This window comes from Brassica napus, chromosome C2 (genome assembly GCF_020379485.1).
Source record: "Brassica napus cultivar Da-Ae chromosome C2, Da-Ae, whole genome shotgun sequence".
Lineage (NCBI taxonomy): Eukaryota > Viridiplantae > Streptophyta > Magnoliopsida > Brassicales > Brassicaceae > Brassica > Brassica napus.
This window is the reverse complement of record NC_063445.1, coordinates 7,317,056-7,341,593: the sequence shown is the minus strand read 5'-3', so window position 1 is coordinate 7,341,593 and position 24,538 is coordinate 7,317,056. Positions and strand designations below refer to the sequence as shown.

Here is a 24,538-nt window from a genome sequence, read left to right as displayed (position 1 = left end):
GATCATTGGATCCACGTCATCGAACCCGCTAGCTTGACCTTTTCCTCTTCCAGGAAACATACAAAACACACGACATCCAACGCCTTCTTTTTCCTACGTTAAGTAAAAGCGAACACCTTTTGACATCTTAAACAGATTCAAAAAGAGGCAACTTTCAGCTTCAGATTCTGGAATCCGAACGTTAACAAAAGGTTCTCGGTTTCGAAACGAGAAGAAAGGGTTTAGGAGCTTGATGAAATGGCCTTGTTCCGCAAATTGTTCTACCGCAAACCTCCAGATGGTTTGCTCGAGATATGCGACAGAGTTTTCGGTCTGTTTCTCTCTATACCTCAGCTTCATGTCTCTGTTTTGCCTTGTTGATTCTACTTCCATGTGTTCTGTATCTGAGCCTCTGAAAAAATTCGAGCCTTTCTACGTTCATTTGGCGAATCTGCGATTTGTTTGAGAAATTTTTCATTTTTTTTATGATATGATTGGCTTTAAGACACAAAAGGTTTTGTCTTTTTGTTTGCAGTGTTCGACTGTTGCTTCTCCGACGACTCTTGGGAAGAAGAAAACTACAAAACTTACATGGCCGGAGTAGTCAATCAGCTACAGGAGCACTTCCCCGAGGCATCCTCTCTTGTGTTTAACTTCCGTGAAGTGGGTACTCGGAGTGTGATGGCTGATGTCTTGTCAGAATACGGCTTGACCATTATGGACTATCCTCGCCACTACGAAGGCTGCTCGTTGTTGCCTGTGGAAGTCATGCACCATTTTCTTAGGTCCAGTGAAAGCTGGCTCTCCCTCGGCCCAAACAACTTGTTGCTAATGCATTGCGAGCGAGGGGCTTGGCCGGTTCTAGCCTTCATGCTAGCTGCACTTCTTATTTACCGGAAGCAGTACAGTGGTGAGTACAAGACCTTGGACATGATCTGCAAGCAGGCTCCGCGCGAGCTTATGCATTTGCTCTCACCGTTGAACCCGATTCCTTCTCAGCTGCGTTATTTACAGTATGTGTCGAGAAGGAATGTGGTCTCTGAATGGCCTCCTCTGGATAGGGCTCTCACCATGGATTGTGTGATTTTGAGATGTGTTCCTGATGTTAGTGGGCAAGGAGGTTGTCGCCCAATCTTTAGAGTATATGGTCAGGATCCTTTTTTTGTTGATGATAAAAAGCCTAAGCTTTTGTACTCAACTCCTAAGAAAGGGAAACACCTTAGGATCTACAAGCAGGTATACTGTTATAACCTCTGACTAAGCATGTGCTTGATAAATTTAGATTGCATCTTCATCTTAAGGTCTTGATCATTAATTACCCTTCTGTTGCTTTTTAGCTATTCTTTGTCTTTGTTTGGAATATGATTCTGTGGCTTTTCTCTGTTTGTTTTATTGATCTCTTTGTTTTGCAGGCAGAATGTGGACTAGTCAAGATTGACATCAACTGTCATGTGCAAGGTGATATAGTGATTGAATGCCTCAGTTTGAACGATGACATGGAGAGAGAGGTCATGGTGTTTCGAGCGGTTTTCAACACAGCTTTTATCAGATCAAATATTTTGATACTCAACCGTGATGAGGTTGACACATTATGGGATATAAAAGAACAATTCCCAAAGGGGTTCAGAGTTGAGGTATGTAATGTACTCATGGTGCTCAATTTCTCTTCACATTCCTTTGTAGCATATTACTCACAGAGAGTACTTTCTTTGTGAAGCTTCTCTTCTCGGATATGGATGCTGCCTCGTCTGTTGATTCGATGAACTTTTCATGTTTGGAAGAGAAAGATGGTCTTCCAATAGAAGTTTTTTCCAAAGTTCATGATTTCTTCAATCAAGTTGACTGGGATGATCAGACGGACGCCACTCGCAATGTGCTTCAGCATTTAGCTATTGCAAATGCTGTCCAGGAAAGACCAGATGGGAATTCAAGTCCAGGACCACAAGGGTTAAGCCCCAGAAATATCCATGATATTGTGAAACAGACAGCAATTGAGAATAATGCAAAACTAAAATTGTCGTCAGTGTCCGAGGTTGAAACGGTCGACACGCCTGAAAACCGACCTTCCGGTTCGGTAAAGAAGCTTGTAGCAGAAGATATGCATTCTGTTCTTCAGATAAGTAGCCAAGCAAACACCACCAGTCATGAGTCCCCTTCTCTCAAGCTTGTGCATCATTCTGCCACAGTTAAACCTTTTGTAGAGAATTCATACTTCTCTGAAAATGCTGAGGAGAATATCTCGAGTCCTCGGGAAAACAGGAGCACACTGTCACCACCTCACGCGGAAAGAACGTCGTTGGCTCCACTAGGAGCACCTTCCCCACCTCCTCCACTTCCAACTGTTGCTTCTCAACCTTCAGAGAAATTTCATCATTCTGTTGTCCAACCGGCGGAGACACTTTCACAGGGAAACGCATGGGTGTCATTAGCTGGCTCTACATTTCATCGAACAACTCCAAACGCAGAGCATCCTATGACACTGCCTTCAACATCTCTTCCCCTTCCTCCTGCATCTAATGTTCCTACTCACGAGTCTTCGAAAATAACAAAATCATCTTCAGCTCTGCCCTCTCCTATGTTATCAGCTACTACAGCCAAACAAATCCAAACTGAGTCATCAGGTTCTTTCTGTCCTCCTGGTTCATCTTCAATAGGAGCTCCCAATGATGTGGCTACACCTCTTGGACAACCGGCTAGGTCACCTCCTCCAGTGTCTAAATCAGACAAAACACATATGTTACCTCGACCACCACCACCTCCCCCTCCTCCGATGCGGCATGCAGACCAGAACACTGTTGCTAGAGTTTCCCCTCGTATACCACCCCAAGCGCTAGCTACAGGTGCCTCTCCTCCCCCTCCCCCAGCTCCTCCAACGCCTCCACCGCTTCCTACTTCTTCTGCTCCCCCTCCCCCACCTCCTACAACACCTCCACGGCTTCCTACCTCTTCTGCCCCTCCTCCCCCTCCCCCTCCAAAAGCGCCACCTCCACCACCAATAGGTCAGATGAAGGCACCGTCAGCACCACCTCCACCACCACCGTTGGGTCAGATGAGACCACCATCAGCACCACCTCCTCCTCCTCCTCCTCCAAAGTTAGGAACAAAGTCATCCCCATCTACTGGTTCTAGTGTGCCTCCAACACCTGCCTTACCAGCTGGACCTCTTTCATCAGGAAAAGGGAGAATGTTACCTGTAAATTCAAAGAATAACACAGCCAAAAAGCTGAAGCCATATCACTGGTTGAAACTGACAAGAGCTGTCAATGGGAGCTTATGGGCTGAAACACAAATGTCTAGCGAAGCTTCTAAGTATGGATTGTTCATCTTGTCGTTAGCTATTTCAATGATACCTCCGGTTCTTGTATTATACTAAGCTATTAATTCTTATTTGTTACTTTAGGGCTCCTGAGATTGACATGAAAGAGCTTGAAAGTCTTTTCTCCGCATCAGCTCCAGAAGAGGCAGGAAAGTTAAAACTAAATAGCTGTCGTGGACCTAAACCTGAGAAAGTCCAACTGGTAAATCATGTGTTTAATAGTTTACATGCGTGTACTTGTTTGTGTGTAAAGTGACTGTTTTGTCTATGGTTAAACATACTGAATACTATGAGAAACTCTATCTTACAGATTGAACACAGGCGAGCATACAACTGTGAGATTATGCTTTCAAAAGTGAAAGTACCTCTGCAGGATTTGATGGTAATATCAAGCTCTTTAATCGTGTCAGTTTTTCCTGGTAAAATGTCAATGAAAATCAAAAGCTAAATTCTCTCTCAAAATATTGGCAGTACTCAGTGCGTAACCTGGAGGAATCTGCTCTTGATGCTGACCAGGTTGAGAACCTAATTAAGTTTTGTCCAACAAGAGAAGAAATGGAATTACTAAAGGTATAATAAGTGCACTCCTTAAACTAAAAGTTCATCGAATATTTTGGGTATTATGTGATCCACCTTTTCCTTTGATCTATCTTCATTTTATGTTGCAGGGTTACAATGGTGACAAGGACAAGCTTGGAAAGTGCGAATTGGTACAAAACTTAGAAAAACTTTTAGTTTTATTGGAGTAACCATTAGAGCTGATAACAAAAAATATGCTTCTTGAAATTGTTTGAACAGTTCTTCTTAGAGATGATGAAAGTCCCACGAGTGGAGACAAAGCTCAGGGTGTTCTCTTTCAAAATTCAGTTTCGTTCTCAGGTCTGATAACTGATATGCTGCTAATTACCTATTATGCAGAGCTTTTATTTTGGTACTTATGGTCACTAGTGAACACCTTTTTAGATTTCTGAACTCAGGAATAGTCTAAGTGTTGTTAACTCCGCAGCAGAGCAGGTCAGTCAGACTCAAATTGTCGTCTGGATGACCTCACAACATGATTAAAACATGCATCACCAAGGCTATATTCGTTCTCTTTTCATCAGGTGAAGAATTCAGAAAAATTCAAAAGAATAATGCAGACTGTCTTGTCCCTCGGAAACGCCCTAAACCAAGGGACTGCTAGGGGTGAGTTTGAAAATGGAACGCATAAGCTCTGGGTTTTATCTTCTATCCTGCTCTGGCAATAGTTTTTTTTGTGTAGGTGCTGCGGTTGGGTTTAAACTGGATAGTCTGCCAAAACTCAGTGAAACACGGGCGCGGAATAACCGTATGACTCTGATGCATTATCTATGCAAGGTAAACTGCTATTTTCTGCGCTTCTGTAGCTTTCTGGATGTATTACTAGTTGAAGAGAAAGATATAGTCTGATGGATTCACTGCAGATTCTTGCTGAGAAAATGCCAGAAGTCTTAGATTTCGCAAAAGATTTTTCATCACTGGAGCCTGCAACAAAGGTACTCAGCTTTCACATCTCATGTGCAGTTTATGCTTGCATCAGTAAGAAAAAATTAAACTGTGCTTATTTTCTTGAGTTTGTTACAGATTCAACTGAAGTTTTTGGCTGAGGAGATGCAAGCTATAAACAAGGGACTAGAGAAAATCGTACAGGAACTCTCCTTGTCCGAAAGTGATGGCCCAATTTCACACAACTTTAACAAGGTATCTCTGTTTGATCACTAGTTCTCTCTTCAAGGCTTTCTTAAAGGAAACCGAAAAAATGTGTAGATGTAAATCATATAAAGTGCGGACCGTTTACTGGGAGAACAATCAAGTCCCATAAGAAATAAAAGTCAGTATGAGATGTGATCCTAGTAAATTTTGAATGGAATGTGTATAACCACTGACTAACAAACAATGCAACAAATGTGTTGACAGTGCAGCTGCATGGACGCCGCTCATTATTGATTTATTGTTGGATCATATATATCAGTGTCTATTTTCTGTTTTTGTTTGCAGATATTGAAGGAGTTCCTTCATTATGCGGAAGCAGAAGTAAGGTCCTTGGCTTCACTCTATTCGGGAGTGGTATGTCCCCAATAGTCCAATGTGCAAGACATAAGTGTATATTACCTGATCTTATCTATTCTCAGAATAATTAAGTTATGTATGCAGGGAAGAAACGTTGATGGCTTAATTTTCTACTTTGGTGAAGACCCTACTAAGTGCCCTTTTGAACAAGGTATGCATATACAAGATGGTTTATATATATATGTAGCTTTTATGTGAAACATGGTGTTTCGAAGTTGTCTGAATCTAGCTAGTGGTTACAAATTGCAGGGGTGTCGACTCTTCTAAACTTTGTAAGACTGTTCAATCGTGCTCATGAAGAAAACGTAAAACAACTTGAAGCTGAAGCTAATAAGAAGGCTGAGGAGGAGAAATTAAAAATAGGCCGGTTAGATAAAGAAAGCAGCAAGCCCTTATCCTTGGAGAAGGAGAAAGCAAAAATAAGTGGGTCAGATCGAGAAAGCAGGAAGCCCTTGTCCTTGGAGGAACAAGTTAAGAAGGAGAAAGAAAAAATAAGTGGACTAGATAAAGAAAGCAGCAACCCCTTGTCCTTGGAGGAACAAGTTAAGAAGGAGAGAACAATGATGAGTGGGTTAGATCAAGAAAGCAGCAAGCCCTTGTCCTTGGATGAACAAATTAAGAAGGAGAAAGCAAAGATAAGTGGATTAGATCAAGAAAGCAGGAAGCCCTTGTCCTTGGAGGAACAAGTTAAACAGGAGAAAGCAAAAATAAATGGATTAGATCAAGAAACGAAGGAGCCACTGAATGAAAGAACAGCTGCATGAAGAATAACCAGTTCTTCATATTTCTTAGATAACAAAGGACGTAAGAGCAGAAATAGTTTATCTTCTTTTAACTTGTCACCTAACGGCAAATTAACTTGTAAAATAGGGAGGGGTATAAACATTGTAATTATAGGGGTATAAACATTGTAATTATAAAGCAATAAACACAAATACATGTGAGTTGTGACATGTCTGGTCAAATATCATTCTGGGGGTTAAGCTGGCTGCAATAAGCAGTGTCATTTGATTTACCTCACGTGTGTTCCCATTCTATTCTTCAGGGCTCTACAAGAGGCAAAAAAATCTTTCCCTCTGTATGATTTCTTTTGGAGAGCAAACCTTAGTCGTGGGGATTTGTGATGGAAGAGATTTGGTAGTTTTGACTATGACGTTTGAATGGTTAATGATCATCTTCTTATCGCATTAGGATCTGTTCTTGTTCTATTGTTGTCTACCCTTGCGTTATTGCCGTCTACCTTTTGAGGAAAAGTCTAGGAGATATTCAAGAGGAGAGCTGGAAAGGTAATTAATTGTTTGATTCATTCATGTATCGATGTTTCAGCAACTGAAGACTTACCAGTATATCTTTCAATTTGGTAAAGGAGCAAGTAACACGTTGTAGAGAGAGGCGTGAACCAGAATACATGTTATGTAAGCAAAGGAAGAGATCAGGTAAAGTATCTCCAAGAATTTCCTATGATCTGATTACGCAAGACCTATTGGTGATTTGATAATTAATGTTTGTCTTTTGCAGCTTTGCTATCTTAAGAGAGCATTAGCTCCAGGAAGTGTGGTAGACAAGGTTAGTTGGGAAAACAAAAAGGAGAAAAAAAATGTACATGGGTAGATTATTACAATCTCTGATCTAATCAATAGTCCTACACAATTAAAAAGGCTTGTTCAGACCTTTAATCGCAGTGTGCATGTGTATGTATATTGTGGTAAAGTATATGATACAGACATATGGCATTAGTGTGTCAACGAGAAGGGTGTGGACTAGTACTACGCGGAGAGGAAGATATTACAAAATTTCCTTCAATTTGTATTAGGCACCAGCACATAGGAGTAGTCCCAAGGCCAGCATAGCAATCAAGGAAAGGCTGAGATTAGCGGTGGTGGCTATGGTGCCTGAACGAAGAGAAGCTGGGGGAGCTCCTCCACTGGCATTGTTGGTGGCCAAGTTAGCAACCGGGGGCAGAGGCGGATCAATCACGTCTTTAGCGTCAAGAGGCGGGTTTGGGGCACTAGCTGGTGGCTGTGCTTCCTTGGATGCCACGGATACTAGAGTCCCTGCCTTTGCAGGTAATATGGCAAAGGGCAGCTCTCTGTATAAATCTGAGCATGGACTCCCTGCGTTTGCATCAAGTATATATATTACCAGCCTTGTCTTGATTGTTGTTTCATGATCTTTGTAGAGGTTTAGAACTTACTCAAGTATCTGGTGGCTGTAGCAGGGAACTCCGTGATGACTCCATCAACGCCATTCCCTGCAATGAATGTGGCAAGCTCTACCGTAGGATCAGAGAAGTAATCGAACGTTATGGAGAGGTACTCGTTTCTCAGCACAGAGACGTAAACAGAGATATTCCCCTTGTGCATTGCCTCCACTACTTTAGTCTTCCCTGTGGCAAAGCTTTGGGAGATGGTGACAAGAGAACTTCTCAAGACATTGACTGCATCTGCATGCTTCTTGATTTCTTCAATGGTTGGTTTGGGAGCATCTCCTATTTCCTTGTCGATGCTCAGTACTCTAGTGTATTGAGGGGCAGCCTTAAAACTGTCCAGAACAGAACTGTCATCTGACTGAATCAAAACCTTCATGTCAAGTTTGGAACTGGTCAAAGCGGACTTGACTGCGTCTACGATTCCTAGGCCTTTCTTTGATGCTAAATAAGCAGCATTCTGTCAACAAACCAAGGCGTTAGTGAGTGGAGATGCCTTGAGTAAGTTAAAGAGTTAATAGTGAAAAAAGACTTGCCTGGATGTTGATGAGAACTCCAGTGACTGCCTTTGCTTTACTGAACTTGAGGAAGTCAGCGAGAGTCATGAACTTCCCTGCATTCTTGTTTTTTGGGTTTCTTGGGAATCCATCAGCAGCTAAGAAGGGGCTCTGGATTTGAGCTGGAGAAGTAACTTATTAGCTGATAGTTTCAGAATAGTTGTTAAAAATAGAAACCAGTTTCTTACGCTTTAGAGACTGGATCTCCGCCCATGTGAGATCAAAAGAGAAAATGCCATTTTTGGACTGGATCTCAGGAACGCTGGTGGCTCGGGTCATGAGAGTGGTCGCTGCAGTGGTGGTTGGTATGAGGTCTGCAGAATCAAGGCAGAAAGCCATTCCATCTTTGGTCATCTGGACAGAACAGTCTATCACATCTGCTCCATCGTCCACCGCCTTCTGATAAGCCAGATCAGTGCAGCCTGGATAATCTCCACTTGCTCCATTGTGAGTTATGACCAACGTTTTGCCTATTTTGGGAGTATCTCTCTTTTGGTGAGCAAAGCAAGCTGCAAGAGAACAGAATCGTCTGCCGTTAGCTTCAAATTTTTGAGGAGACATATATATATATATGTGTGTGAGGAAATCATCTCACAGATGGCTTGTGATGCTGTTGGCGGAAAATCAGAGATGAAGCCATCAACAGAGAACTGGCCGTTGTCCACAAACTGGAGATACTCAGCGGAAGGATCATAGCTGTAGTTATAGCTGGTGAGCATATCATTGACAAAACCTGAAGCGTAGATTTCTAGACCTGCTTTGTGGGCATCAGTTACAACGGTGGTTGGCGGCTTAAGGTACTTGGCCGAGTCAATGGGCCAAATGTAGTCTTTGGGAACAATAATGCCTGTGGCAAAGACCTTGATGGCTGCGAGATTCAGCAGGATCTCGCTGTACTTTTTGTTGGTGGTAGGCTCGTTTGCCTCGGGGTCTTTGAACTCGAATATGAGCTTTGTCTTGGCCCTGCGTGCATCTTTCCCAATGCTCTTCAAGAAACCGATCTCTGGAGACGAGATGACGTTAATGCCATTGAAACGCAAGCTTCTAATGTACTCGGCTGGGCTTAGCTTGTGTTCCATGTAGAATGCGTCATACTGCACATTTGTATTGTTTGTTGTTTATTAGATTAATCAACAAGAACCCTCCTTAGGTTTGTTACTCATACCTGAACGCTCAACCAGAACTTGGGAGGCTTGGTGTCGAGGACGTCCTCCACGGCTGCAATTGCCATCTGGCCGTCGAAAATGCTGGGCCGAGAGAAAATGTTTTGAACAACTGCTCAATAATACAGAACATGTAAAGGCATGGTGGTGGTGGGGAGCATTTGAAGGGAGAAAAGGAGAGAGAGAGAGAGACATACGGGAGACGTTGGAGAAGATGGTGTCAGCAGAGTAGTCAAGAGCAAACCAGCCCTTGAGGTTTTGACCATAGACTTTGTAGGCCTTCTGGCCTTTGGGGAAGAAGGTGGAGATGGTGGTTGAATTGTCAAGCCTGATATCAGACAAGCAAAAGCCCGCACCGTCTTTTGTCAACTGAAGGTTGCACAACATTGTGAGATCAGGGGAGCTGGAGCTAATAGCCAAGTCGTTTGCAGTGGCGCTTGACTCTGGGAAAAGTCCTGAGAAGCCGCCTCTCGCTACAACCGCAGGCTCTTTTCCTGAAAACAAACAAACAACATGTATGGGTTCTTAAACACAAACAAACAAACAACATGTTATGTAACATGAGCATGTGCTAGCAACTAAAAATAGAGACGGGTTACGGAAAAGTATACCGCTAAGGGTGAGCCATTTCTTGGCAGGTAGAGTTCCAGCAGCAGCCTTAGTTTTGGGGGGCGCAACACAAGAGTGTATGAGAAGAGAGAAAAGGATGAGAAACCTCAGCATGATTGATCCTGCATGTGTGTAGCGTAGCTATTATGAGATACATAATGTTTTTTTTGCGATACATAATGTTACATTTAAGAAACTGTTAAAGAGATGAGGACAAGTAAAGAGATTCGTACAACGTGAAATCAAGAACATGTGCCCTTTCCTTCCTATTGTGCTTCCTTGTGGTTCTTTCCCCTGTTTCCGTTTTTAGATTGTGAAAGAAAAGATAAGAAAATATGATAGCAGCTTGGGGCCGAAGAAAGAAAAAATGTTTTAAAATTGGAATAGGGAAAAAAATAAGTTTAATTAGTGGTTAAAGCCATGTATGGCTCAGAACTCTTTTTACATTCTATTTTTGTAATTTAACTTGTTACTCACTCAAAGAAAAAAAAAGAAACTAAATAAAAATTAAAATAGTCCCCTCCATTCTTCAAATGTTTTGCACTGGTTTTCAAATTTTTAATCCTAAACTATCAGATAAATATATTTTTTTTATTTTTTTTTAAATACTTATTCATTCATGTTTTTTCTTTTCCAGAGTACCTTTATATCAGATAAATATCAGATAAATATTCATTGAGCCTATTTACTATTTTAAAGATTATCCCTTAGAAAAAGATTAGTTTTTTCTACTTGATTTCCTTTTTACTAATAGATTATCTCCTCTTCTCGCTGCTTATATGATTTGTACCCTCTCTAACTTGCTTCTTCTCTGTCTCCTTCAACCTCTCTGCTCCAACACTGTCTCTCTCTCTCTCTCTCTCTTGATTAAAAGGTTGTGTGCTCATTCTAGTTTCTATATATGTTTGTGTTGTGACAAAATCTGTCTCTTGCCAACTATGACCTAGTTTCTGTCTCACTATGATTCTCTAGCTCTTACTAATAGAACTTCATTGTTTTCAGTGATCCACCAGAGTTAATTATGAGTATCACGGCCTTGCTTGTTCTCAAGTGCACTCCCGATACTCCAAACCCAGTTATCCTCGCTCACGCATTCGACTTCTCTGGATTCAACTATTTCTACCACCCTAACATCTCAGAGTTCGTTCGCTTCTTCGGTAGTACTGTCGCTGGCCGAACCCTTCCTTCTCAGCGCCAATCTGTTAAACACAAAGGTTCTTGTTCTTATTCTTTGCCTCTTGCAATCTCTTATCTCTGTCTTAGTTTTAAGGTTTATAATTGAACTTGATGTGTTTGAGCTATAGACGAAGTAGTGCATTCTTACAACAGAAACGGCCTATGCGCCGTGGGATTCATGGACGACCGTTATCCTGTTCGAAGTGCTTTTTCTCTTCTCGATCAGGTACTGCGAAAATCCTACGTACATAGCTGGTTGATGCATGTAGCTTCTTGTTTGCTTAAGGAATGTATATGGTTTGCGTTGACATTGTTCTTTTTGGCAGGTTCTTGATGAGTACCAAAAGATATTTGGTGAGACATGGAGGTCAGCAAAAGAAGTCTCTAAGCAGAAGTGGCCATACTTAGTAGAAGCTTTAGAAAAATTTAAGGTATTCTCTACATACTTTACTACTGCTACTATTTGAGCCTTTGTAGTTTCTATAAAACTTGTTAGAAACCTTAGGATGTGAGGTTCTTCAATTATTCTTACTTATTATGGAATAAATATCCTATTCAGGACCCGGCTGAAGCTGATAAGCTGTTGAAAATACAGATGGAGCTGGATGAGAGCAGTATTATATTTGTAAGTGCAGTATAGACCATTCCATAAACACTTTGTCTGCTTTGCGTTTTTTTTTTTCAGTGAACCATACGTACACATATGGTCCCTTTGTTTCCAAGATTTCTTAAACACTTGTCAGTGAGTAGAGATTTTGATTTGTGTAACAGCATAAAACCATTGATGGTCTCCTAGCCCGAGGTGAAAAGCTGGACAGTTTAGTGGAGAAGAGTTCAGATTTAAACAAGGCATCAAAGGTAACATTCCACCCTAATATACGTAATTACTAGTGTTTCTTTAGAAGAGTGAGGTTTGGGAGATAGTTTCTGACATGAGAAAATTGGTTTTATGATGGATGATGAAACAGATGTTTTACAAGCGAGCGAGGAAAACAAACACATGCTGTACAATTCTCTGAAGCTGCAATGCAACTCTTGGATCTCCCTATCTGCTATATAGAATAGGGAAATGTGCATTTACATAATAACTTATACGACAAGGAAGAAGCTGTTCCCTGTCGGTTATGAGAATTTCATAAGACAAGGATAACGTGTTATGGAAGATATGGACAATCTATGATTTACTGTTCTCAGTGTTAATTTAGTTTCTGTTTTCTTTTGTTATGTGGCTAATCTATCAATGCATTTTTTTTTTTTGAAACAATCTCTATGAATGCATATATAATGGAATATTCAGACATACACAGCACATAAAGAGACGCTAATTATATAGAAGAATAAATCTGAAGCACATTATTAAATTGGTGGTTTAATGGAAGTAAAGAGATCGAGTACTACTATCATAATTGTCACCCCATACTTAAAAACTGCTCGTCCCTTTAACTTTGTGTCAGAGGAGGTGCGAGTTGTGAGCAAAGCCGATAACGACGTAGTTCGTATTTGCAGTTAATTTTTCTTTTTTGGGGGGCGGGGGGTGGGGGAGGCGCATTGAATCATGTAATGCGGGGCAGGAAACGGAACCAGTACAAACCAACCCCAACCAAACATAAGTGTATTTCTAAATCATTTGGTTGATGATCTTGAACAAATAGACTAATGTTTTTATTTAATTAACTTAATCTAAACCCATGTTTTTTAGTGTTAATTTCCCTATACATAAATCAAACCAAAAACCAATCCAGATTGAACCAAACTCAACATAACCAGCTGGTTAAGTTCAAAACCGAATTAATCAAACCGAGTCCGAAACCGAATCTGAAATTGAACCGAAATTCCCATATGTATGTGGAAAAAGAGAATCCATAAATTTGGTATTAAATAAAGGGGGACCCACAACAGTGCGAAGAAAGTCTTTTAAAATTCTCAGAAACCTTCCGATCTCGCTCCCTCTCTTCTCTCAGATCTCTCTCCCTTCGCATGGATCCCGCTTCTTCCAGAACTCAGCCCAACCAAATCGTCTCTTCCGGTACACTCTCCTCTCCGTTTCCCTTTTCTCTAATTCGCATCTCAATCAACAAAATCCCCAATTCCAAACCCTAGAGCTTTTTTTTTATAGAGCCGTTGATTGCTCCCAAATGTTCGTTAACGAGATGTGTTGACTTTTCGCAGGGGAAAGAGCCGTCATGGCGGATAATGTCGGCGGCGACCACCACCAGGTACTCGTTCCTCGTCACTTTTTCGATTTTGATTTCTGTAAAGCCAAATCTCACCTTAGGTCTAATCCATTTGACCAGCAGGTTTCTCCCGGAGATGAAAGGATCGTCTCTTCTTCGTCTTCCTCCGTTGCTCCTCCTGATCCCTACTCTTATTACAACGTCCTTCAAAGCCCTACAAATCTCTATCATCCTTACGATTGGGATGCTGTACATTCTGGTAAAATACGCTCTCTTCTCTCTTCCTATGTAGAGAAATTTCAAGTGAATCAGTGAGTGCTCAATTGCATTGTTGTTTTTTTCTTAGGTTATACACAAGGATTCAACAGTTGGGATGGGTATCCACAGTATGCTGCTACTACCCCTGAAGGCATGCATGTCCCACAGGTTAGGAATTAACTTATCCCTATTATACTGTTATCTCTCTTGCTCTTGCTACATAGTTCCTTTTTCGTTGTTTCTCAGGTTGTCTACGATGGGAATTCATCTTTTATGTACCACCAACCTGGTTTTGCTTTCAACCCTTACCCACCATCCATGATGATGGAGGGCCAAGTCCCATTCTCCCCAGCGTATTACCCGCAGTATGGTGCACCTTCACCTATGCATTTCACTCAGTCAGAAATTGGTGCTGACAATTCCCGTTATGACCCAACATCTGCTTATATGGTTCCTTTTGCGGGATATGGTGGAGGCAGTTTATCTGGTAATCAAGGGGGTAACGCTTTAGCATCCCCTATACCTTATCCTCAAACGATGGGCATACTTGGGCCTTACGACCATAATGCTTCTCAGGTTAAAACTCTCTTCTTTTTGCCTCTTGTGTTAAAATTTTATGGGCTTGATCTGCAAATCTTTTGTTTGCCTCTGTATCAACTAGCGCTTTTTGTGAGTTCATGTCTCTAGATACACACAAACACAATCTAGAAGAACCAATGATTTTTTTTACATATATAATTAAGTGGTCATATTCTGTTTTGGCGTTGAATCTTTAGTTTCTTTCTTCCATGTAATGGTTTCGGAGAATGAAAATCTCCTTAAATTAGTTTACAGTTCTATGGGCTTCTAACTTTTCTTTTGGCACTTTTCTATCAGCTACCGGTGCATGGGAGTGGGGTTGCTTCAAGTTCTTCTGTGGGAGGATATTATCATGTAGGATCTTACCAGACTCCAAATGCTGTTGGGTCATATTATGGAGCTGATAATTCAGTCAGGTCAGCCCCTGACATAGGTAAACGGCGAGAGTACAGTTCTGTACCTACCACAAATGATCTGTATGGCAATCGAGGACCAAGAGCATCCAGCAGGATAGAGAGCAAGAACAGCTCCAGACTTTCCTCTTCTGCTGGTAATTCAGCAAATGGTTCGAGTACAGCTGGACCAAATCCCAGTTTGTACAACAGTCCAGAATTTGTGACGGATTACAAGAATGCCAAATTCTTTATCGTCAAGTCATTTAGTGAAGACAATGTTCACAGAAGCATCAAGTATAATGTCTGGGCCAGCACGCCGCATGGCAACAAAAAATTAGATACTGCTTATAGAGATGCTGAGAAGATGGGTGGAAAATGTCCAATCTTTCTGTTCTTTTCGGTATGGCTCATTCTCTCGATGTGGATAAGTTTCTTTTTAGAGCAATGATAAGACAACTCTTTGTTGCTTCAAGGATACATAGAGCTTAACCAGAGTTTGAATGTTACAGGTAAATGCAAGTGGACAATTCTGTGGGGTGTCGGAAATGGTCGGGCCTGTAGATTTTGAAAAGGACGCTGGTTACTGGCAGCAAGACAGGTGGAGTGGGCAGTTCCCAGTGAAGTGGCATATTTTGAAAGATGTACCGAATAACCGGTTTTCTCATATTCTTTTACAAAACAATGACAACAAGCCGGTAACGCACAGCCGAGACTCTCAGGAGGTGGGTACTTATGTCGTAACCTTGCATGTGTTGCTTTATGATCATTCATTTACCTACTGTGTGCCATTTATGATCTGCGTATGTTTGCAATTGCAATATTTTGTCTGGATAAGTCGTTTGTACTTTTGGGTATGATTGTTTCAATACTCTCTTGGGAACTAGACCGATTGGCATGTAAGGTTTGGTAGAAGAAACCTTTCACCTGTTATTAATATAGGTATCTAGAATGGGACATTACGCAAAACATTAACATAAAAGGGTAGGGTTATAGTGATAGGAAGAAGGATTTTGAGTGGAGTTAACACATGAACTGGGCATATTGCATTGCATTGCGTTTGTACTAACAGAAACTTAAAGTTTGTGGTGAAGTTAACTAATTGATTGATGAACTGTAACAGGTGAAGCTGCGTCAGGGGATCGAGATGCTGAGAATATTCAAAGAATATGAGGCACACACATCTATCCTGGATGATTTCAGCTACTATGATGAGAGAGAGAGGCAAAAGGTGGGAGAGGATGGTGGGAGGAAAGAAGACGGGGAAGAAGAGACCTCCTCTGCTGTGGAGCAGTTATCAGAGCGTCTTCAAGCTGTCACAGTAGAAGATGGAAAGGAAGGGGAAAAAGAAGACTTGATATAACTGATTGATGCAGTAATAGTAAGTAGAAGCATTCTTTTTGGTAAACAAGGTGGAAGGGGTTCTCTGTTTCTTTTCTTCTTCTTTTTTTGGGTGGGGGTGTATACTGAAATGTCAAAAAAATTACAAATCCAATTCCTTGTAACTTTTGTAGCATTATGCTTTTTTCTATCATTGAACAGCTCAGGTGTTTTAGACTTTTGTAATCTGAATACAACCATGGCAGGTAACGAACCAATTGAAACGACGACGTAACGTAGTATAACGTAGTGTTGCAAACCGATTGTATCATGTCATTTTCGGGTCAAATCCTGATATACTTTGAGGTGGTATCAGGCCCGGCTTAAATACAAAGTGGACCTTGTGCTGAGTTGATTTTTGTAATCTTAGGTATATTATTGTAACTTCCACAATTAATACCCTAATATTTATATATTTTTGTAACTAAACAGGATCCTGATTTCTTAAAGAAAAATGAAGAAAGGAAGACTTAATTGCAAATGCACTGTGTGCACTGGCTCTAAGGCGGCACTCGATGGTATTGGTTAGAAGAATTCAACTAAGTTTGTAAGAATCCATTTCAAAACATAAGTAATAGATTCTGAAAGTTTCACAAGATTTGATGAGGATTTTAATGCATCTATCTAATTTTCTATTTTAGATTTTAAATGAATGCAAATAAATTTGATAAAATCAATTCTTTTAAATTCCATTAATCGTTTTGAATAAGAGTTGAACCTAGAATCGAGTATGAGCTAACACTAATATAGAGGACGGTTCTTTCTGTGAGATTCTGTGAGATATTTTGAAAGGTTTTATGGACTTTAATCATTGTACATAAAGAAAAGTCAAATAAATTTTTGACTAATGAACATACAAAAAACAAATTATCTCTATCAGATAAATAAAGTTACTTCGGAAGAAAGTCTATAAGAACTTGACTAACATATTCAACTATTTCTATATCTTTTTTTAGAACTAATTTTATACACGACAATTCTCTCAAATAATTTTTTTTAAATTTTTGTCACAAAAATAGACTTAAAAAAAGAAAATAATCATAATAGCATTTTTTATTTTGAAAATTTTAATATTATTTTTTTATTTTTAAAAATTTGAAATCCTATCCCGAAAACTCTACCCCTTAATTCTAAACTCTAAGTCTTGATTAGTTAATCCTAGGGTAAAAACACATTTTTACCTTTTAATAAAATTTATTTTGGTCATTTTCTTCATTAAAAACTATTTTTACGATAAAAACTTAAAAATTACATATAAATTTCCCTTTTATATATCTTTTATGTCAAGAACCACTAAAACTAAGTACATAAAAATAAAAGAAAAGGAAAAAGTATTATCACGACTCTTTTTTTTTTATCATATCACGACTCATTCTGAATAAATTTGGGAAAGAAAATAATTTAATAATAAGTTTGTTCGATCATTGCAAGAGAAATTAAGACAGATAATATTCTTTCAAATCTCAGCTTTAAAGCATATAATTTGTTATTTACATTCTGTAGTAAAATATTCATTAAATTATTTTCAAATATAAAATATCACAAAATTCACCAAAAATAAATAACATGTATATTGATAAAATTATAAAATTATTAAATCGAATAACACTAGAATTTTTGAAAACTAAAATAAAAGATTTACAAATATGTAATCTAATAACAGAGGTAAATTGTAAAGAACTGATGAATTAGAAATTTGAATAGCACTGAAAATTAAATTTCTTTCATTTCAGTTCAATTTCTAGATTCAATACCCTCACCTCAATTCCTTCATCTTCACAAAAGCCTTTCCTTTTATACAATTTCACACCTCCTATTCTCTACTCTCACACAATCCCCTGTGATTTTGCAGCCGCAATTGGTGCTCTTCACAGGTAAAGGCTACTGTACCAAGAATTGATTTTTAATTCAAAGTTGTCTACTTTTCTCTTTTATACTACCTTATAAAACTGTCAGGTGATTTTGGTGAGGAGGATGTGCCACTTGTGCAGAGCGTCGCTGCTCTTCCTTTCCCTAAAGCTGTTATTTTGGGCAATCATGATGCTTGGCACACCCAGAAATTTCCAAAGTGTGTCTTAAACCCTTCTCTGCTTTACTTTCTTCTTGAATTGTTGGTCTTGCTCTTTGATTATTAACCGTGGGTTTCTCTTTTCAGGAAACAAAACGGTGTCCAAATGCAGCTTGATATGTGAGTTTTTACCACTGTTTACTTGTGCTTTTCTTCTTTTTTTACTCTCATGCTATATTTCACCCAGAAATTGCCAAAGCGTGTCTTTCATGAATTGTTGTTAGTCTTGTTCTTTGATTATTAATCGTGGGTTTCTATTTTTCAGGAAAGAAAACGGTGTTCAAATGCAACTTGATATGTGAGTTTTTGCCACTGTTTCCTTGTGGTTTATTACTCTCATGCTATAAACATACCTGTGATACCACTTACTGCGTTGAGGCTTTTGAGTCACCTGCGGAATCTGCTTTCTCCTCCAGTTTCTTGGGATAATACATACACTGCTGCTCTCTTTTCTTTGTTATTGTTTACCAGGTTTGGTTATTTAATGAGCATCCTGTCCAAACGCAAAGTCGATGTTATGCTTTCTCGTGATAACTGTCTTGTAGTTCGAATATGTTTAACTCATTGGTTTAATATATGGAGGAGACAGTACTCGTTGTGAGACCCATCGCTAGTCATAGAGAAATGGTTTGTTGGTTTGTTTATAGGACTTTCTTTAAAACAACTTATCGTTTTTCTGTTTCCCGCTGCAACCAACAACAGCCTTGGTGATGAGCACGTAGGATATCAACGCATGGACTTCCCCTCACTGAAGCTCAGTGTTGTTGGTGGTCGCCCCTTTTCACATGGCGGAGATAAACTGCATCGTGATAAACTGCTTTTAAAGAGGTTAGCGTTTATCTTCCATTGCGGAAATGCATCTTCATGTGTGTTCTATATACAAATATTTATTTATCCAAAATAGATATTGTTTTTCTTGGAAGCAAATATTTGTATGTACAGTTGATAGCTTTTTTTCCTTTTTGTGAGTGTGGTGGTGATAACTGTGAAGGTACAAGTCTTATCTCGTTGACACTTTTATCTCTTTCTAGGTATGGAGTTCGTAATATGAATGCCAGTGCTGGGACTATTTGTCGAGCTGCACTTGGAACACCTGAAGATCATGTGGTTATAGTTCTTGCGCATAACGGACCAACAGGTGCATCAGCTTTCTGAGTGGTCTAGTCTTTGGCCAGTCAGGTTGAACATATAAGGATTAACTAGTGGTTCTTTATGTCTTGCAGGTCTTGGTTCTCAGGCAGAGGATATATGTGGAAGAGACTGGTCTGCCGAAGGCGGTGACCAAGGTGATCCAGGTAATGTAAGCTGCCATCTTTTTCGATTCTTCAGAATCCCTACCCTGGAGTGCTGATTATGGTTGGTTTGGTGACAGATCTGGAGCAGGCATTACGCCAGTTGAAGGAGACAACGGAACTGTCTGTTCCTTTAGTTGTGTTTGGACACATGCATAAGGAGCTTGGAGGTGGGAAAGGAAACCGAAAAATGGTTGTGGAAGATAGTGACAACAAGGTTCTTTATGTGAACGGTGCAATAGTCCCCAGGGTTATAGAGATAAAAGAAACACCGGTTGGAACAGCGGAATCCGAGAGTGGTGGCACAGTAAGAGCTTTTACGTTGGTGGAGATTTTAGATGGAAAGATCAAGAAAGTAGTTGAAAGTTGGGTACAAGTAACCGGAAGTGTGGCCAAGATTGTGGAGGAAATGACATTGTTCGAGGATGTAACTTGATCTAACAAGGGTACTTGTGTTGTTTGCTAAACAATTATGCGACCTTTAATTCATCAATGATCAGTTTAGTTTACATATAGAACTATGTAAATACTCCTGACATTTGAGGTTTTCTGTATGTAGAATCGGTTCTACAAGTTGTTTTCTTCCATTTAAGTAATCAACTGGTCCCTGATCCGCGCGCCATCGCGGTTATGAATTTTCGGTTTTTGATTATTTAATTTATTAAATGATCTATTTGTAATATTTGATCATGTTCACTAAATAAATATTTTTTTGCATCTTAAACTATCTATTTTTTGACGAATATGCGATATCATATAAAAATTAAGTATATACAGTTAATTAGAAAATTGTAAAAACATAATTTTTTCTTTCGTGTGCGATATCATATAAACAATGATCCGCCCAGTTAACAGAAATCATGATTAACATTTTAAATTATAATTATCCTAAAATATGATTAGTTTTGATGTAAACGAAAACTAAAATTATGTCAAAAATAATTATATTCAATGATAATAACAATTTAAATTGATCTTTTTAAAAATATATATATATATATATATATATAAATATTGTTAGAAAGAAATATTCATTCATCTTTCAGATATAAAATGAAAATATTATAAATAAAAGCCATAAATTTAGCAAACGACAAATTAGTTATATTATGCTAAAATTTTGTTTAAATTTATACTACCAATAGGAGCAAATACCATATAATTTTTTTAAAAACATATTCATTCTTAAATATTTTTTGAATAAATAATAATTTTTAAATTTAATCAATTGAAAAATAATACCCATACGATTATGTGGGTTAAAATCTAGTTTTATTGATGCATGTTATATATTAGTGCTGCAAGTTTTAGATAACATTTTAATGATGCACGTTTTGAAAAATCTCCATTATTAAAATTATGCACGTAAAGATGACTTATGAGTTTTTTTTCTTGATTAAATGACATTACGTCCAAATTCATTTAAAGATATTTCATTAATGTAACTGAAAAAGATAATCAATAAAATAGGTAGTTTAAATTCATTTAAGGATATTTCATTAATGTAATTAAAAAGACAAGAAATAAAATAGGTAATTTAAATTCATTTAAGGATATTTTATTAATGTAACTGAAAAAGACAAACAAAAAAATAGAAAGTTTAATTAATGAAGTAAGAATATTTTCAAATGGGTACTTCTCTTTTAATAATATAGATGAAAATAGCAGAGGAATGTTTAAGAAACTCAGAGACTAAGGAAGAGGAAAAGTTGGCGCACTTAGTAGTCAAGAGCCAGAGGCTGACATGTCTTGAAGGAGCTGCTGTTTCAGTCAATGTTTTGCTTCCTGAGTGTGTTGTGTATGTCTCTCCCTGGCTGTTTGGATACTTAAATTAGTTCATTGATGATTATCTTGTGTAATGAGTAATGGAAACGAATCATTTCAAGTTTGGCACAGGGTTAATTTGAATTCTTTTCAGACATGTTTGAGAGAAAGGGGATGGTGAGGTCAAAACAGAAGAGAATGCAAGTGCTTGGAGGTGCAAACGCTGCATTAGTACATTGTTCTACAAGTTCACAAATACAGATTTTTATTTTAAAGCAATTTTGATAGATAACAGTACCACCAAATGTATTAAAGACAGTGCTCTAGCTCCCACGGTATGTGGTGAAAGAAAATGGTGAAAGCAACAGGGGGACGTGGAAATGCTCCAATTTCTGAGACTCTGTGACCTCAAATGCAATTGAAACATATGGGAAGAAGCCTCCTGGGCAATACTTTCCAGTGTTGAAGCTTATTCTATACGTCCCTGGGTTCAAAGACTCGACCAAATCCATCAGTTGCCCGCTACGCCCATCTTTATCAGTAGCTGAAGTTCCCACCATGGACCAGTCCCCACGACCTCCATGACCAAAGGAAGGACTCGTAGTACCATTCCACACCTCCAAGTGAACTTCAACACCTGCAGCTGGAGCACCACGTGAGACGTCTAAGACGTGAGTCGTGATGGGTGGCCTGCTTCTCTTGGGAGCTTCTGCAACATTCAAATGCCCTCCTATGATTCTCAGACGATCTTCTAAAGCAAGCAAGAGAGTAGAGAAAAGATCACAGATAACACAAGCATTCCAAAAGATACATACTTTATTATCAAACCGGCTTCTACTAGATTCAAGCCCCCTCACAAGCAAAAGATTTGGTAAAATCAACGAAGTACCTTGAGGTTTAGTCGACTCAGTTTGCGAAACAACTTTAGCCTTTTCGGAGAAGAGCTTTGCCATCCGGAGCTCTGTGATTTTCATTTGCTCCTTAGCAGCAATCTCGAGCTCAACTATCGGTCTGTTTGCATACCTTCCCTGTAAAAAAAAGAAGCGGTTTAAGGAAACATGTAACTCTGTAGAGTGCATTCCTTAACTATAAAAAGACAATACACAAGAGACCAAAGATACAAAACATGCAATATACGTGAAGTAAAGTTACAAATCAAGAGATGTTGAAGATCACTGTATTTCATATACTAAAAAGTTTTATCTTGAAAGTCTTGACTAGTTAACAGAATCATCAATCATATTTCTAAAGATGGTCTCAGCTATTTGTTTGATCTTCTTCACATAAATGTAAACAACCATAACAACTCCAAGAATCTGATTATCAAAACTTCTTTATAGTTTGGTCTAAGAAGCTGACCTTTAACTCGGCGAGCATCTCGGCGTGAGTCCTGCCGGAAGCGCAAATAATGAAGATAAAGCCAAACTTTTGTCTGTACAGTACATTCCACTCTGCAAGCTCCTAAGAAAGCGAAGACAGTTCATCATCAGAAAGAAGTAAACTTTTACGAGATAATGTGGAGATCCGATCCAATCCGATCACCTCCAAGGCAGAAGCAGAGGTTGTGGCAAAGGCCCTGGACTGCTCCGTTACGCTCCGGCGAGCGAAATCGGAGTTGCTAGAAGGCGAAGGAGACTTGCCAATCTGAGGATGCGCAGCGAAGGCTTCAAGCCAAGCCGCAACGTTGACTTGGTTGAACCAGATGTCTCTTGCGGACTCGATCGCTGCTTCTAAAGAGTTAAAGGGAGAACCTTTCACCATCAGCTTCGCGAAATCAGAGCTTCCGCAGCAAACCTTCCAGTCGCCTTCCCTGATCTCCATCGCCATTTTTTTCTTTCTTTCACTGATCGTTATGTCGGGTAATGAAATTCTGCTAAACTGGGCCTCGTTCTGTAATAAAAATCTAATGAGCGGGCTTTACTTCTGTTGGCTAATGCAATGTAAGATGTTAAAAGGTTAATTCCAATTTTGACATTTTCCGTGGCGTTTTTTCCTATATAAACTTTGATATTGTGCTGATTTCACCGTAAACTAACATTTATTTTAAACAATCGCGGATTTTTGTTTTCATTTATTTTTATATAAATATTTTTTTTCAATTCTAAATTGGTATATATTATAATATATATGTGTCTATCAATTTTTAAAACATAATAAATTTACTGTATATTTTTCTCATTGAATAGAATGTTTCAAACTTTCACATGTATTTGTATATTCTTCTATATATATTTTTTCGGATTATTATTTCATTATTAAAATCAAAACTATATATATTAAGATTAGTAAAATATTGTTTTATTGTCATATTCAAAGATATTGTACCATTTCACAAATTTAGAAAGTTTTTTAAAAACTAAAATTTTCGCTTCATAGATTTATATTATCGAGTAAATAATTAAACATTTAGTTTTTGTTTAATTTTTAAAATAAACTATATAGTTTAAAATTTCTTTTCATTGTTTTAAGGTAGTAAAAATTAATCAATCTTAGATTATATGATTTTTGTTATTTAAAAAAAAAATCTTTATAATTTTAAAAGTTAACATCGACAAATATTTTAATATTTAGCATATAGATGTACAATATTACAACATTATATTATATATGTTTAATTTATACTATCTATAAATCCAATAGATCATTTATTGTTTAAATCCAATTATTGATAGCCCAATAAAAATATATTGTAGACCCAAAATTTAAATGATAAAATTAGATATTAAATGTAACATGACTTTCTAGGAATATGTCCATTAGGTCCATTTTTAAAAAAATCACACATGAATCAATGTTGTAACTTATGTTTTAATATATAAGATATGAGCCCGTTGCGTTGCAACAGGTTTTGTTTGATGTTTTCATTTAATAAAACCCATACAATAATAAATCATTTTATTATAGTTTTATGATTATTTTTGCATATGTTGTTTGAGATTTATTTTATAATTAAAATTTATTTTCACACATAAGTTCAAGTTAATATTTGTATTTTATAATCATGGTGTATAGATGAATTGTTATAAACTTTGTACTTATGATTAGAGAAAATATTATACCTAAACGTTTAAATTAAACACAACCCGAAATAAGAAATTAAATGAAAAGTAAAAAAAAATGAAAGTCAAATACATCAATCGAGTCAATGGCAACATTATACATGTTCTTATGTACTAATTTAATGTTTTATTAAATAAGTCTTTAAAACTTTATTTTGCTAGAATTTTTTTTAAAAAGGAAAACATTCTATTTTATAAATATCTTTTTTATTTAAAATAAAAAAAATAAAAAAACTAATATTAAATACTCTTTTACAATTTTGTTTAATATTTTAGAAAATGAAAAATTACTGTCATATAACCTATTACAATTATCTTCTCTTTAGAATTTCAGAAAAAAATATATTGCTATCAAATAATTATTTGTATTTATTAATAAATAATTTTAGAATTGCTATTTTAACAATTTGTATCAATACTAATTTTAAACTTCTTTTGTTAATTAAAATTTTTTTTGTATCATGTTCATCATCAAATA

At 37.9% G+C, this 24,538-nt stretch overlaps 6 protein-coding genes across 10 annotated transcripts; 4 read left to right on the top strand and 2 right to left on the bottom strand.

Annotated features, from left to right (window-relative positions):
- The first annotated feature begins 46 nt into the window (after positions 1–46).
- LOC106388326 (formin-like protein 13) lies at positions 47–6,285 on the top strand. Its single transcript, XM_022695924.2, has 17 exons — positions 47–310; positions 515–1,215; positions 1,392–1,613; positions 1,697–3,288; positions 3,380–3,497; positions 3,606–3,677; positions 3,767–3,865; positions 3,964–4,005; positions 4,094–4,174; positions 4,259–4,309; positions 4,399–4,480; positions 4,557–4,651; positions 4,738–4,809; positions 4,898–5,014; positions 5,312–5,380; positions 5,468–5,534; positions 5,633–6,285. The coding sequence occupies exons 1-17, from the start codon at positions 238–240 to the stop codon at positions 6,145–6,147; spliced, it is 4,068 nt and encodes a 1,355-aa protein (XP_022551645.2). The 5' UTR covers positions 47–237; the 3' UTR covers positions 6,148–6,285.
- A 786-nt stretch (positions 6,286–7,071) lies between these two features.
- LOC106407985 (glycerophosphodiester phosphodiesterase GDPDL6-like) lies at positions 7,072–10,295 on the bottom strand. 2 transcript variants are annotated; one of them, XM_022695376.2, is made up of 9 exons: positions 10,152–10,244; positions 9,921–10,040; positions 9,507–9,803; positions 9,312–9,421; positions 8,742–9,240; positions 8,335–8,655; positions 8,126–8,268; positions 7,578–8,049; positions 7,072–7,497 (listed from the first exon to the last, which is right to left on the bottom strand). In XM_022695376.2, exons 2-9 carry the CDS (start codon positions 10,030–10,032, stop codon positions 7,193–7,195), a joined length of 2,259 nt encoding a protein of 752 aa, XP_022551097.2. In that variant the 5' UTR covers positions 10,033–10,040; positions 10,152–10,244; the 3' UTR covers positions 7,072–7,192. The 2 variants fall into 2 exon arrangements, with proteins under 2 accessions (XP_022551097.2, XP_013704276.2); XM_013848822.3 differs by having other exon boundaries at positions 9,921–10,295.
- A 307-nt stretch (positions 10,296–10,602) lies between these two features.
- LOC106417771 (VAMP-like protein YKT61) lies at positions 10,603–12,327 on the top strand. Its single transcript, XM_013858524.3, has 7 exons — positions 10,603–10,792; positions 10,921–11,132; positions 11,223–11,320; positions 11,421–11,525; positions 11,654–11,719; positions 11,866–11,952; positions 12,063–12,327. Exons 1-7 carry the CDS (start codon positions 10,698–10,700, stop codon positions 12,111–12,113), a joined length of 714 nt encoding a protein of 237 aa, XP_013713978.2. The 5' UTR covers positions 10,603–10,697; the 3' UTR covers positions 12,114–12,327.
- A 649-nt stretch (positions 12,328–12,976) lies between these two features.
- Positions 12,977–16,056, top strand: BNAC02G10870D (YTH domain-containing protein ECT1). 2 transcript variants are annotated; one of them, XM_013828367.3, is made up of 8 exons: positions 12,977–13,120; positions 13,264–13,310; positions 13,392–13,527; positions 13,615–13,694; positions 13,773–14,102; positions 14,403–14,900; positions 15,010–15,222; positions 15,621–16,056. In XM_013828367.3, exons 1-8 carry the CDS (start codon positions 13,072–13,074, stop codon positions 15,858–15,860), a joined length of 1,593 nt encoding a protein of 530 aa, XP_013683821.2. In that variant the 5' UTR covers positions 12,977–13,071; the 3' UTR covers positions 15,861–16,056. The 2 variants fall into 2 exon arrangements, with proteins under 2 accessions (XP_013683821.2, XP_013683812.2); XM_013828358.3 differs by having other exon boundaries at positions 12,982–13,120; positions 13,389–13,527.
- Positions 16,057–17,639: 1,583 nt separating this feature from the next.
- Positions 17,640–19,872, top strand: LOC106388294. Its single transcript, XM_048747067.1, has 8 exons — positions 17,640–17,751; positions 17,834–17,945; positions 18,033–18,065; positions 18,211–18,243; positions 18,648–18,773; positions 18,977–19,083; positions 19,169–19,240; positions 19,318–19,872. Exons 3-8 carry the CDS (start codon positions 18,052–18,054, stop codon positions 19,671–19,673), a joined length of 708 nt encoding a protein of 235 aa, XP_048603024.1. The 5' UTR covers positions 17,640–17,751; positions 17,834–17,945; positions 18,033–18,051; the 3' UTR covers positions 19,674–19,872.
- A 1,320-nt stretch (positions 19,873–21,192) lies between these two features.
- Positions 21,193–22,962, bottom strand: LOC106388274 (uric acid degradation bifunctional protein TTL). Of its 3 annotated transcripts, none has more exons than XM_013828315.3 (4): positions 22,544–22,962; positions 22,361–22,462; positions 21,891–22,029; positions 21,193–21,749 (listed from the first exon to the last, which is right to left on the bottom strand). In XM_013828315.3, exons 1-4 carry the CDS (start codon positions 22,826–22,828, stop codon positions 21,325–21,327), a joined length of 951 nt encoding a protein of 316 aa, XP_013683769.1. In that variant the 5' UTR covers positions 22,829–22,962; the 3' UTR covers positions 21,193–21,324. The 3 variants fall into 3 exon arrangements, with proteins under 3 accessions (XP_013683769.1, XP_013683764.1, XP_013683776.1); XM_013828310.3 differs by having other exon boundaries at positions 21,193–21,752; positions 22,544–22,887; XM_013828322.3 differs by having other exon boundaries at positions 21,193–21,710; positions 22,544–22,885.
- Between the last annotated feature and the right edge of the window lie 1,576 nt (positions 22,963–24,538).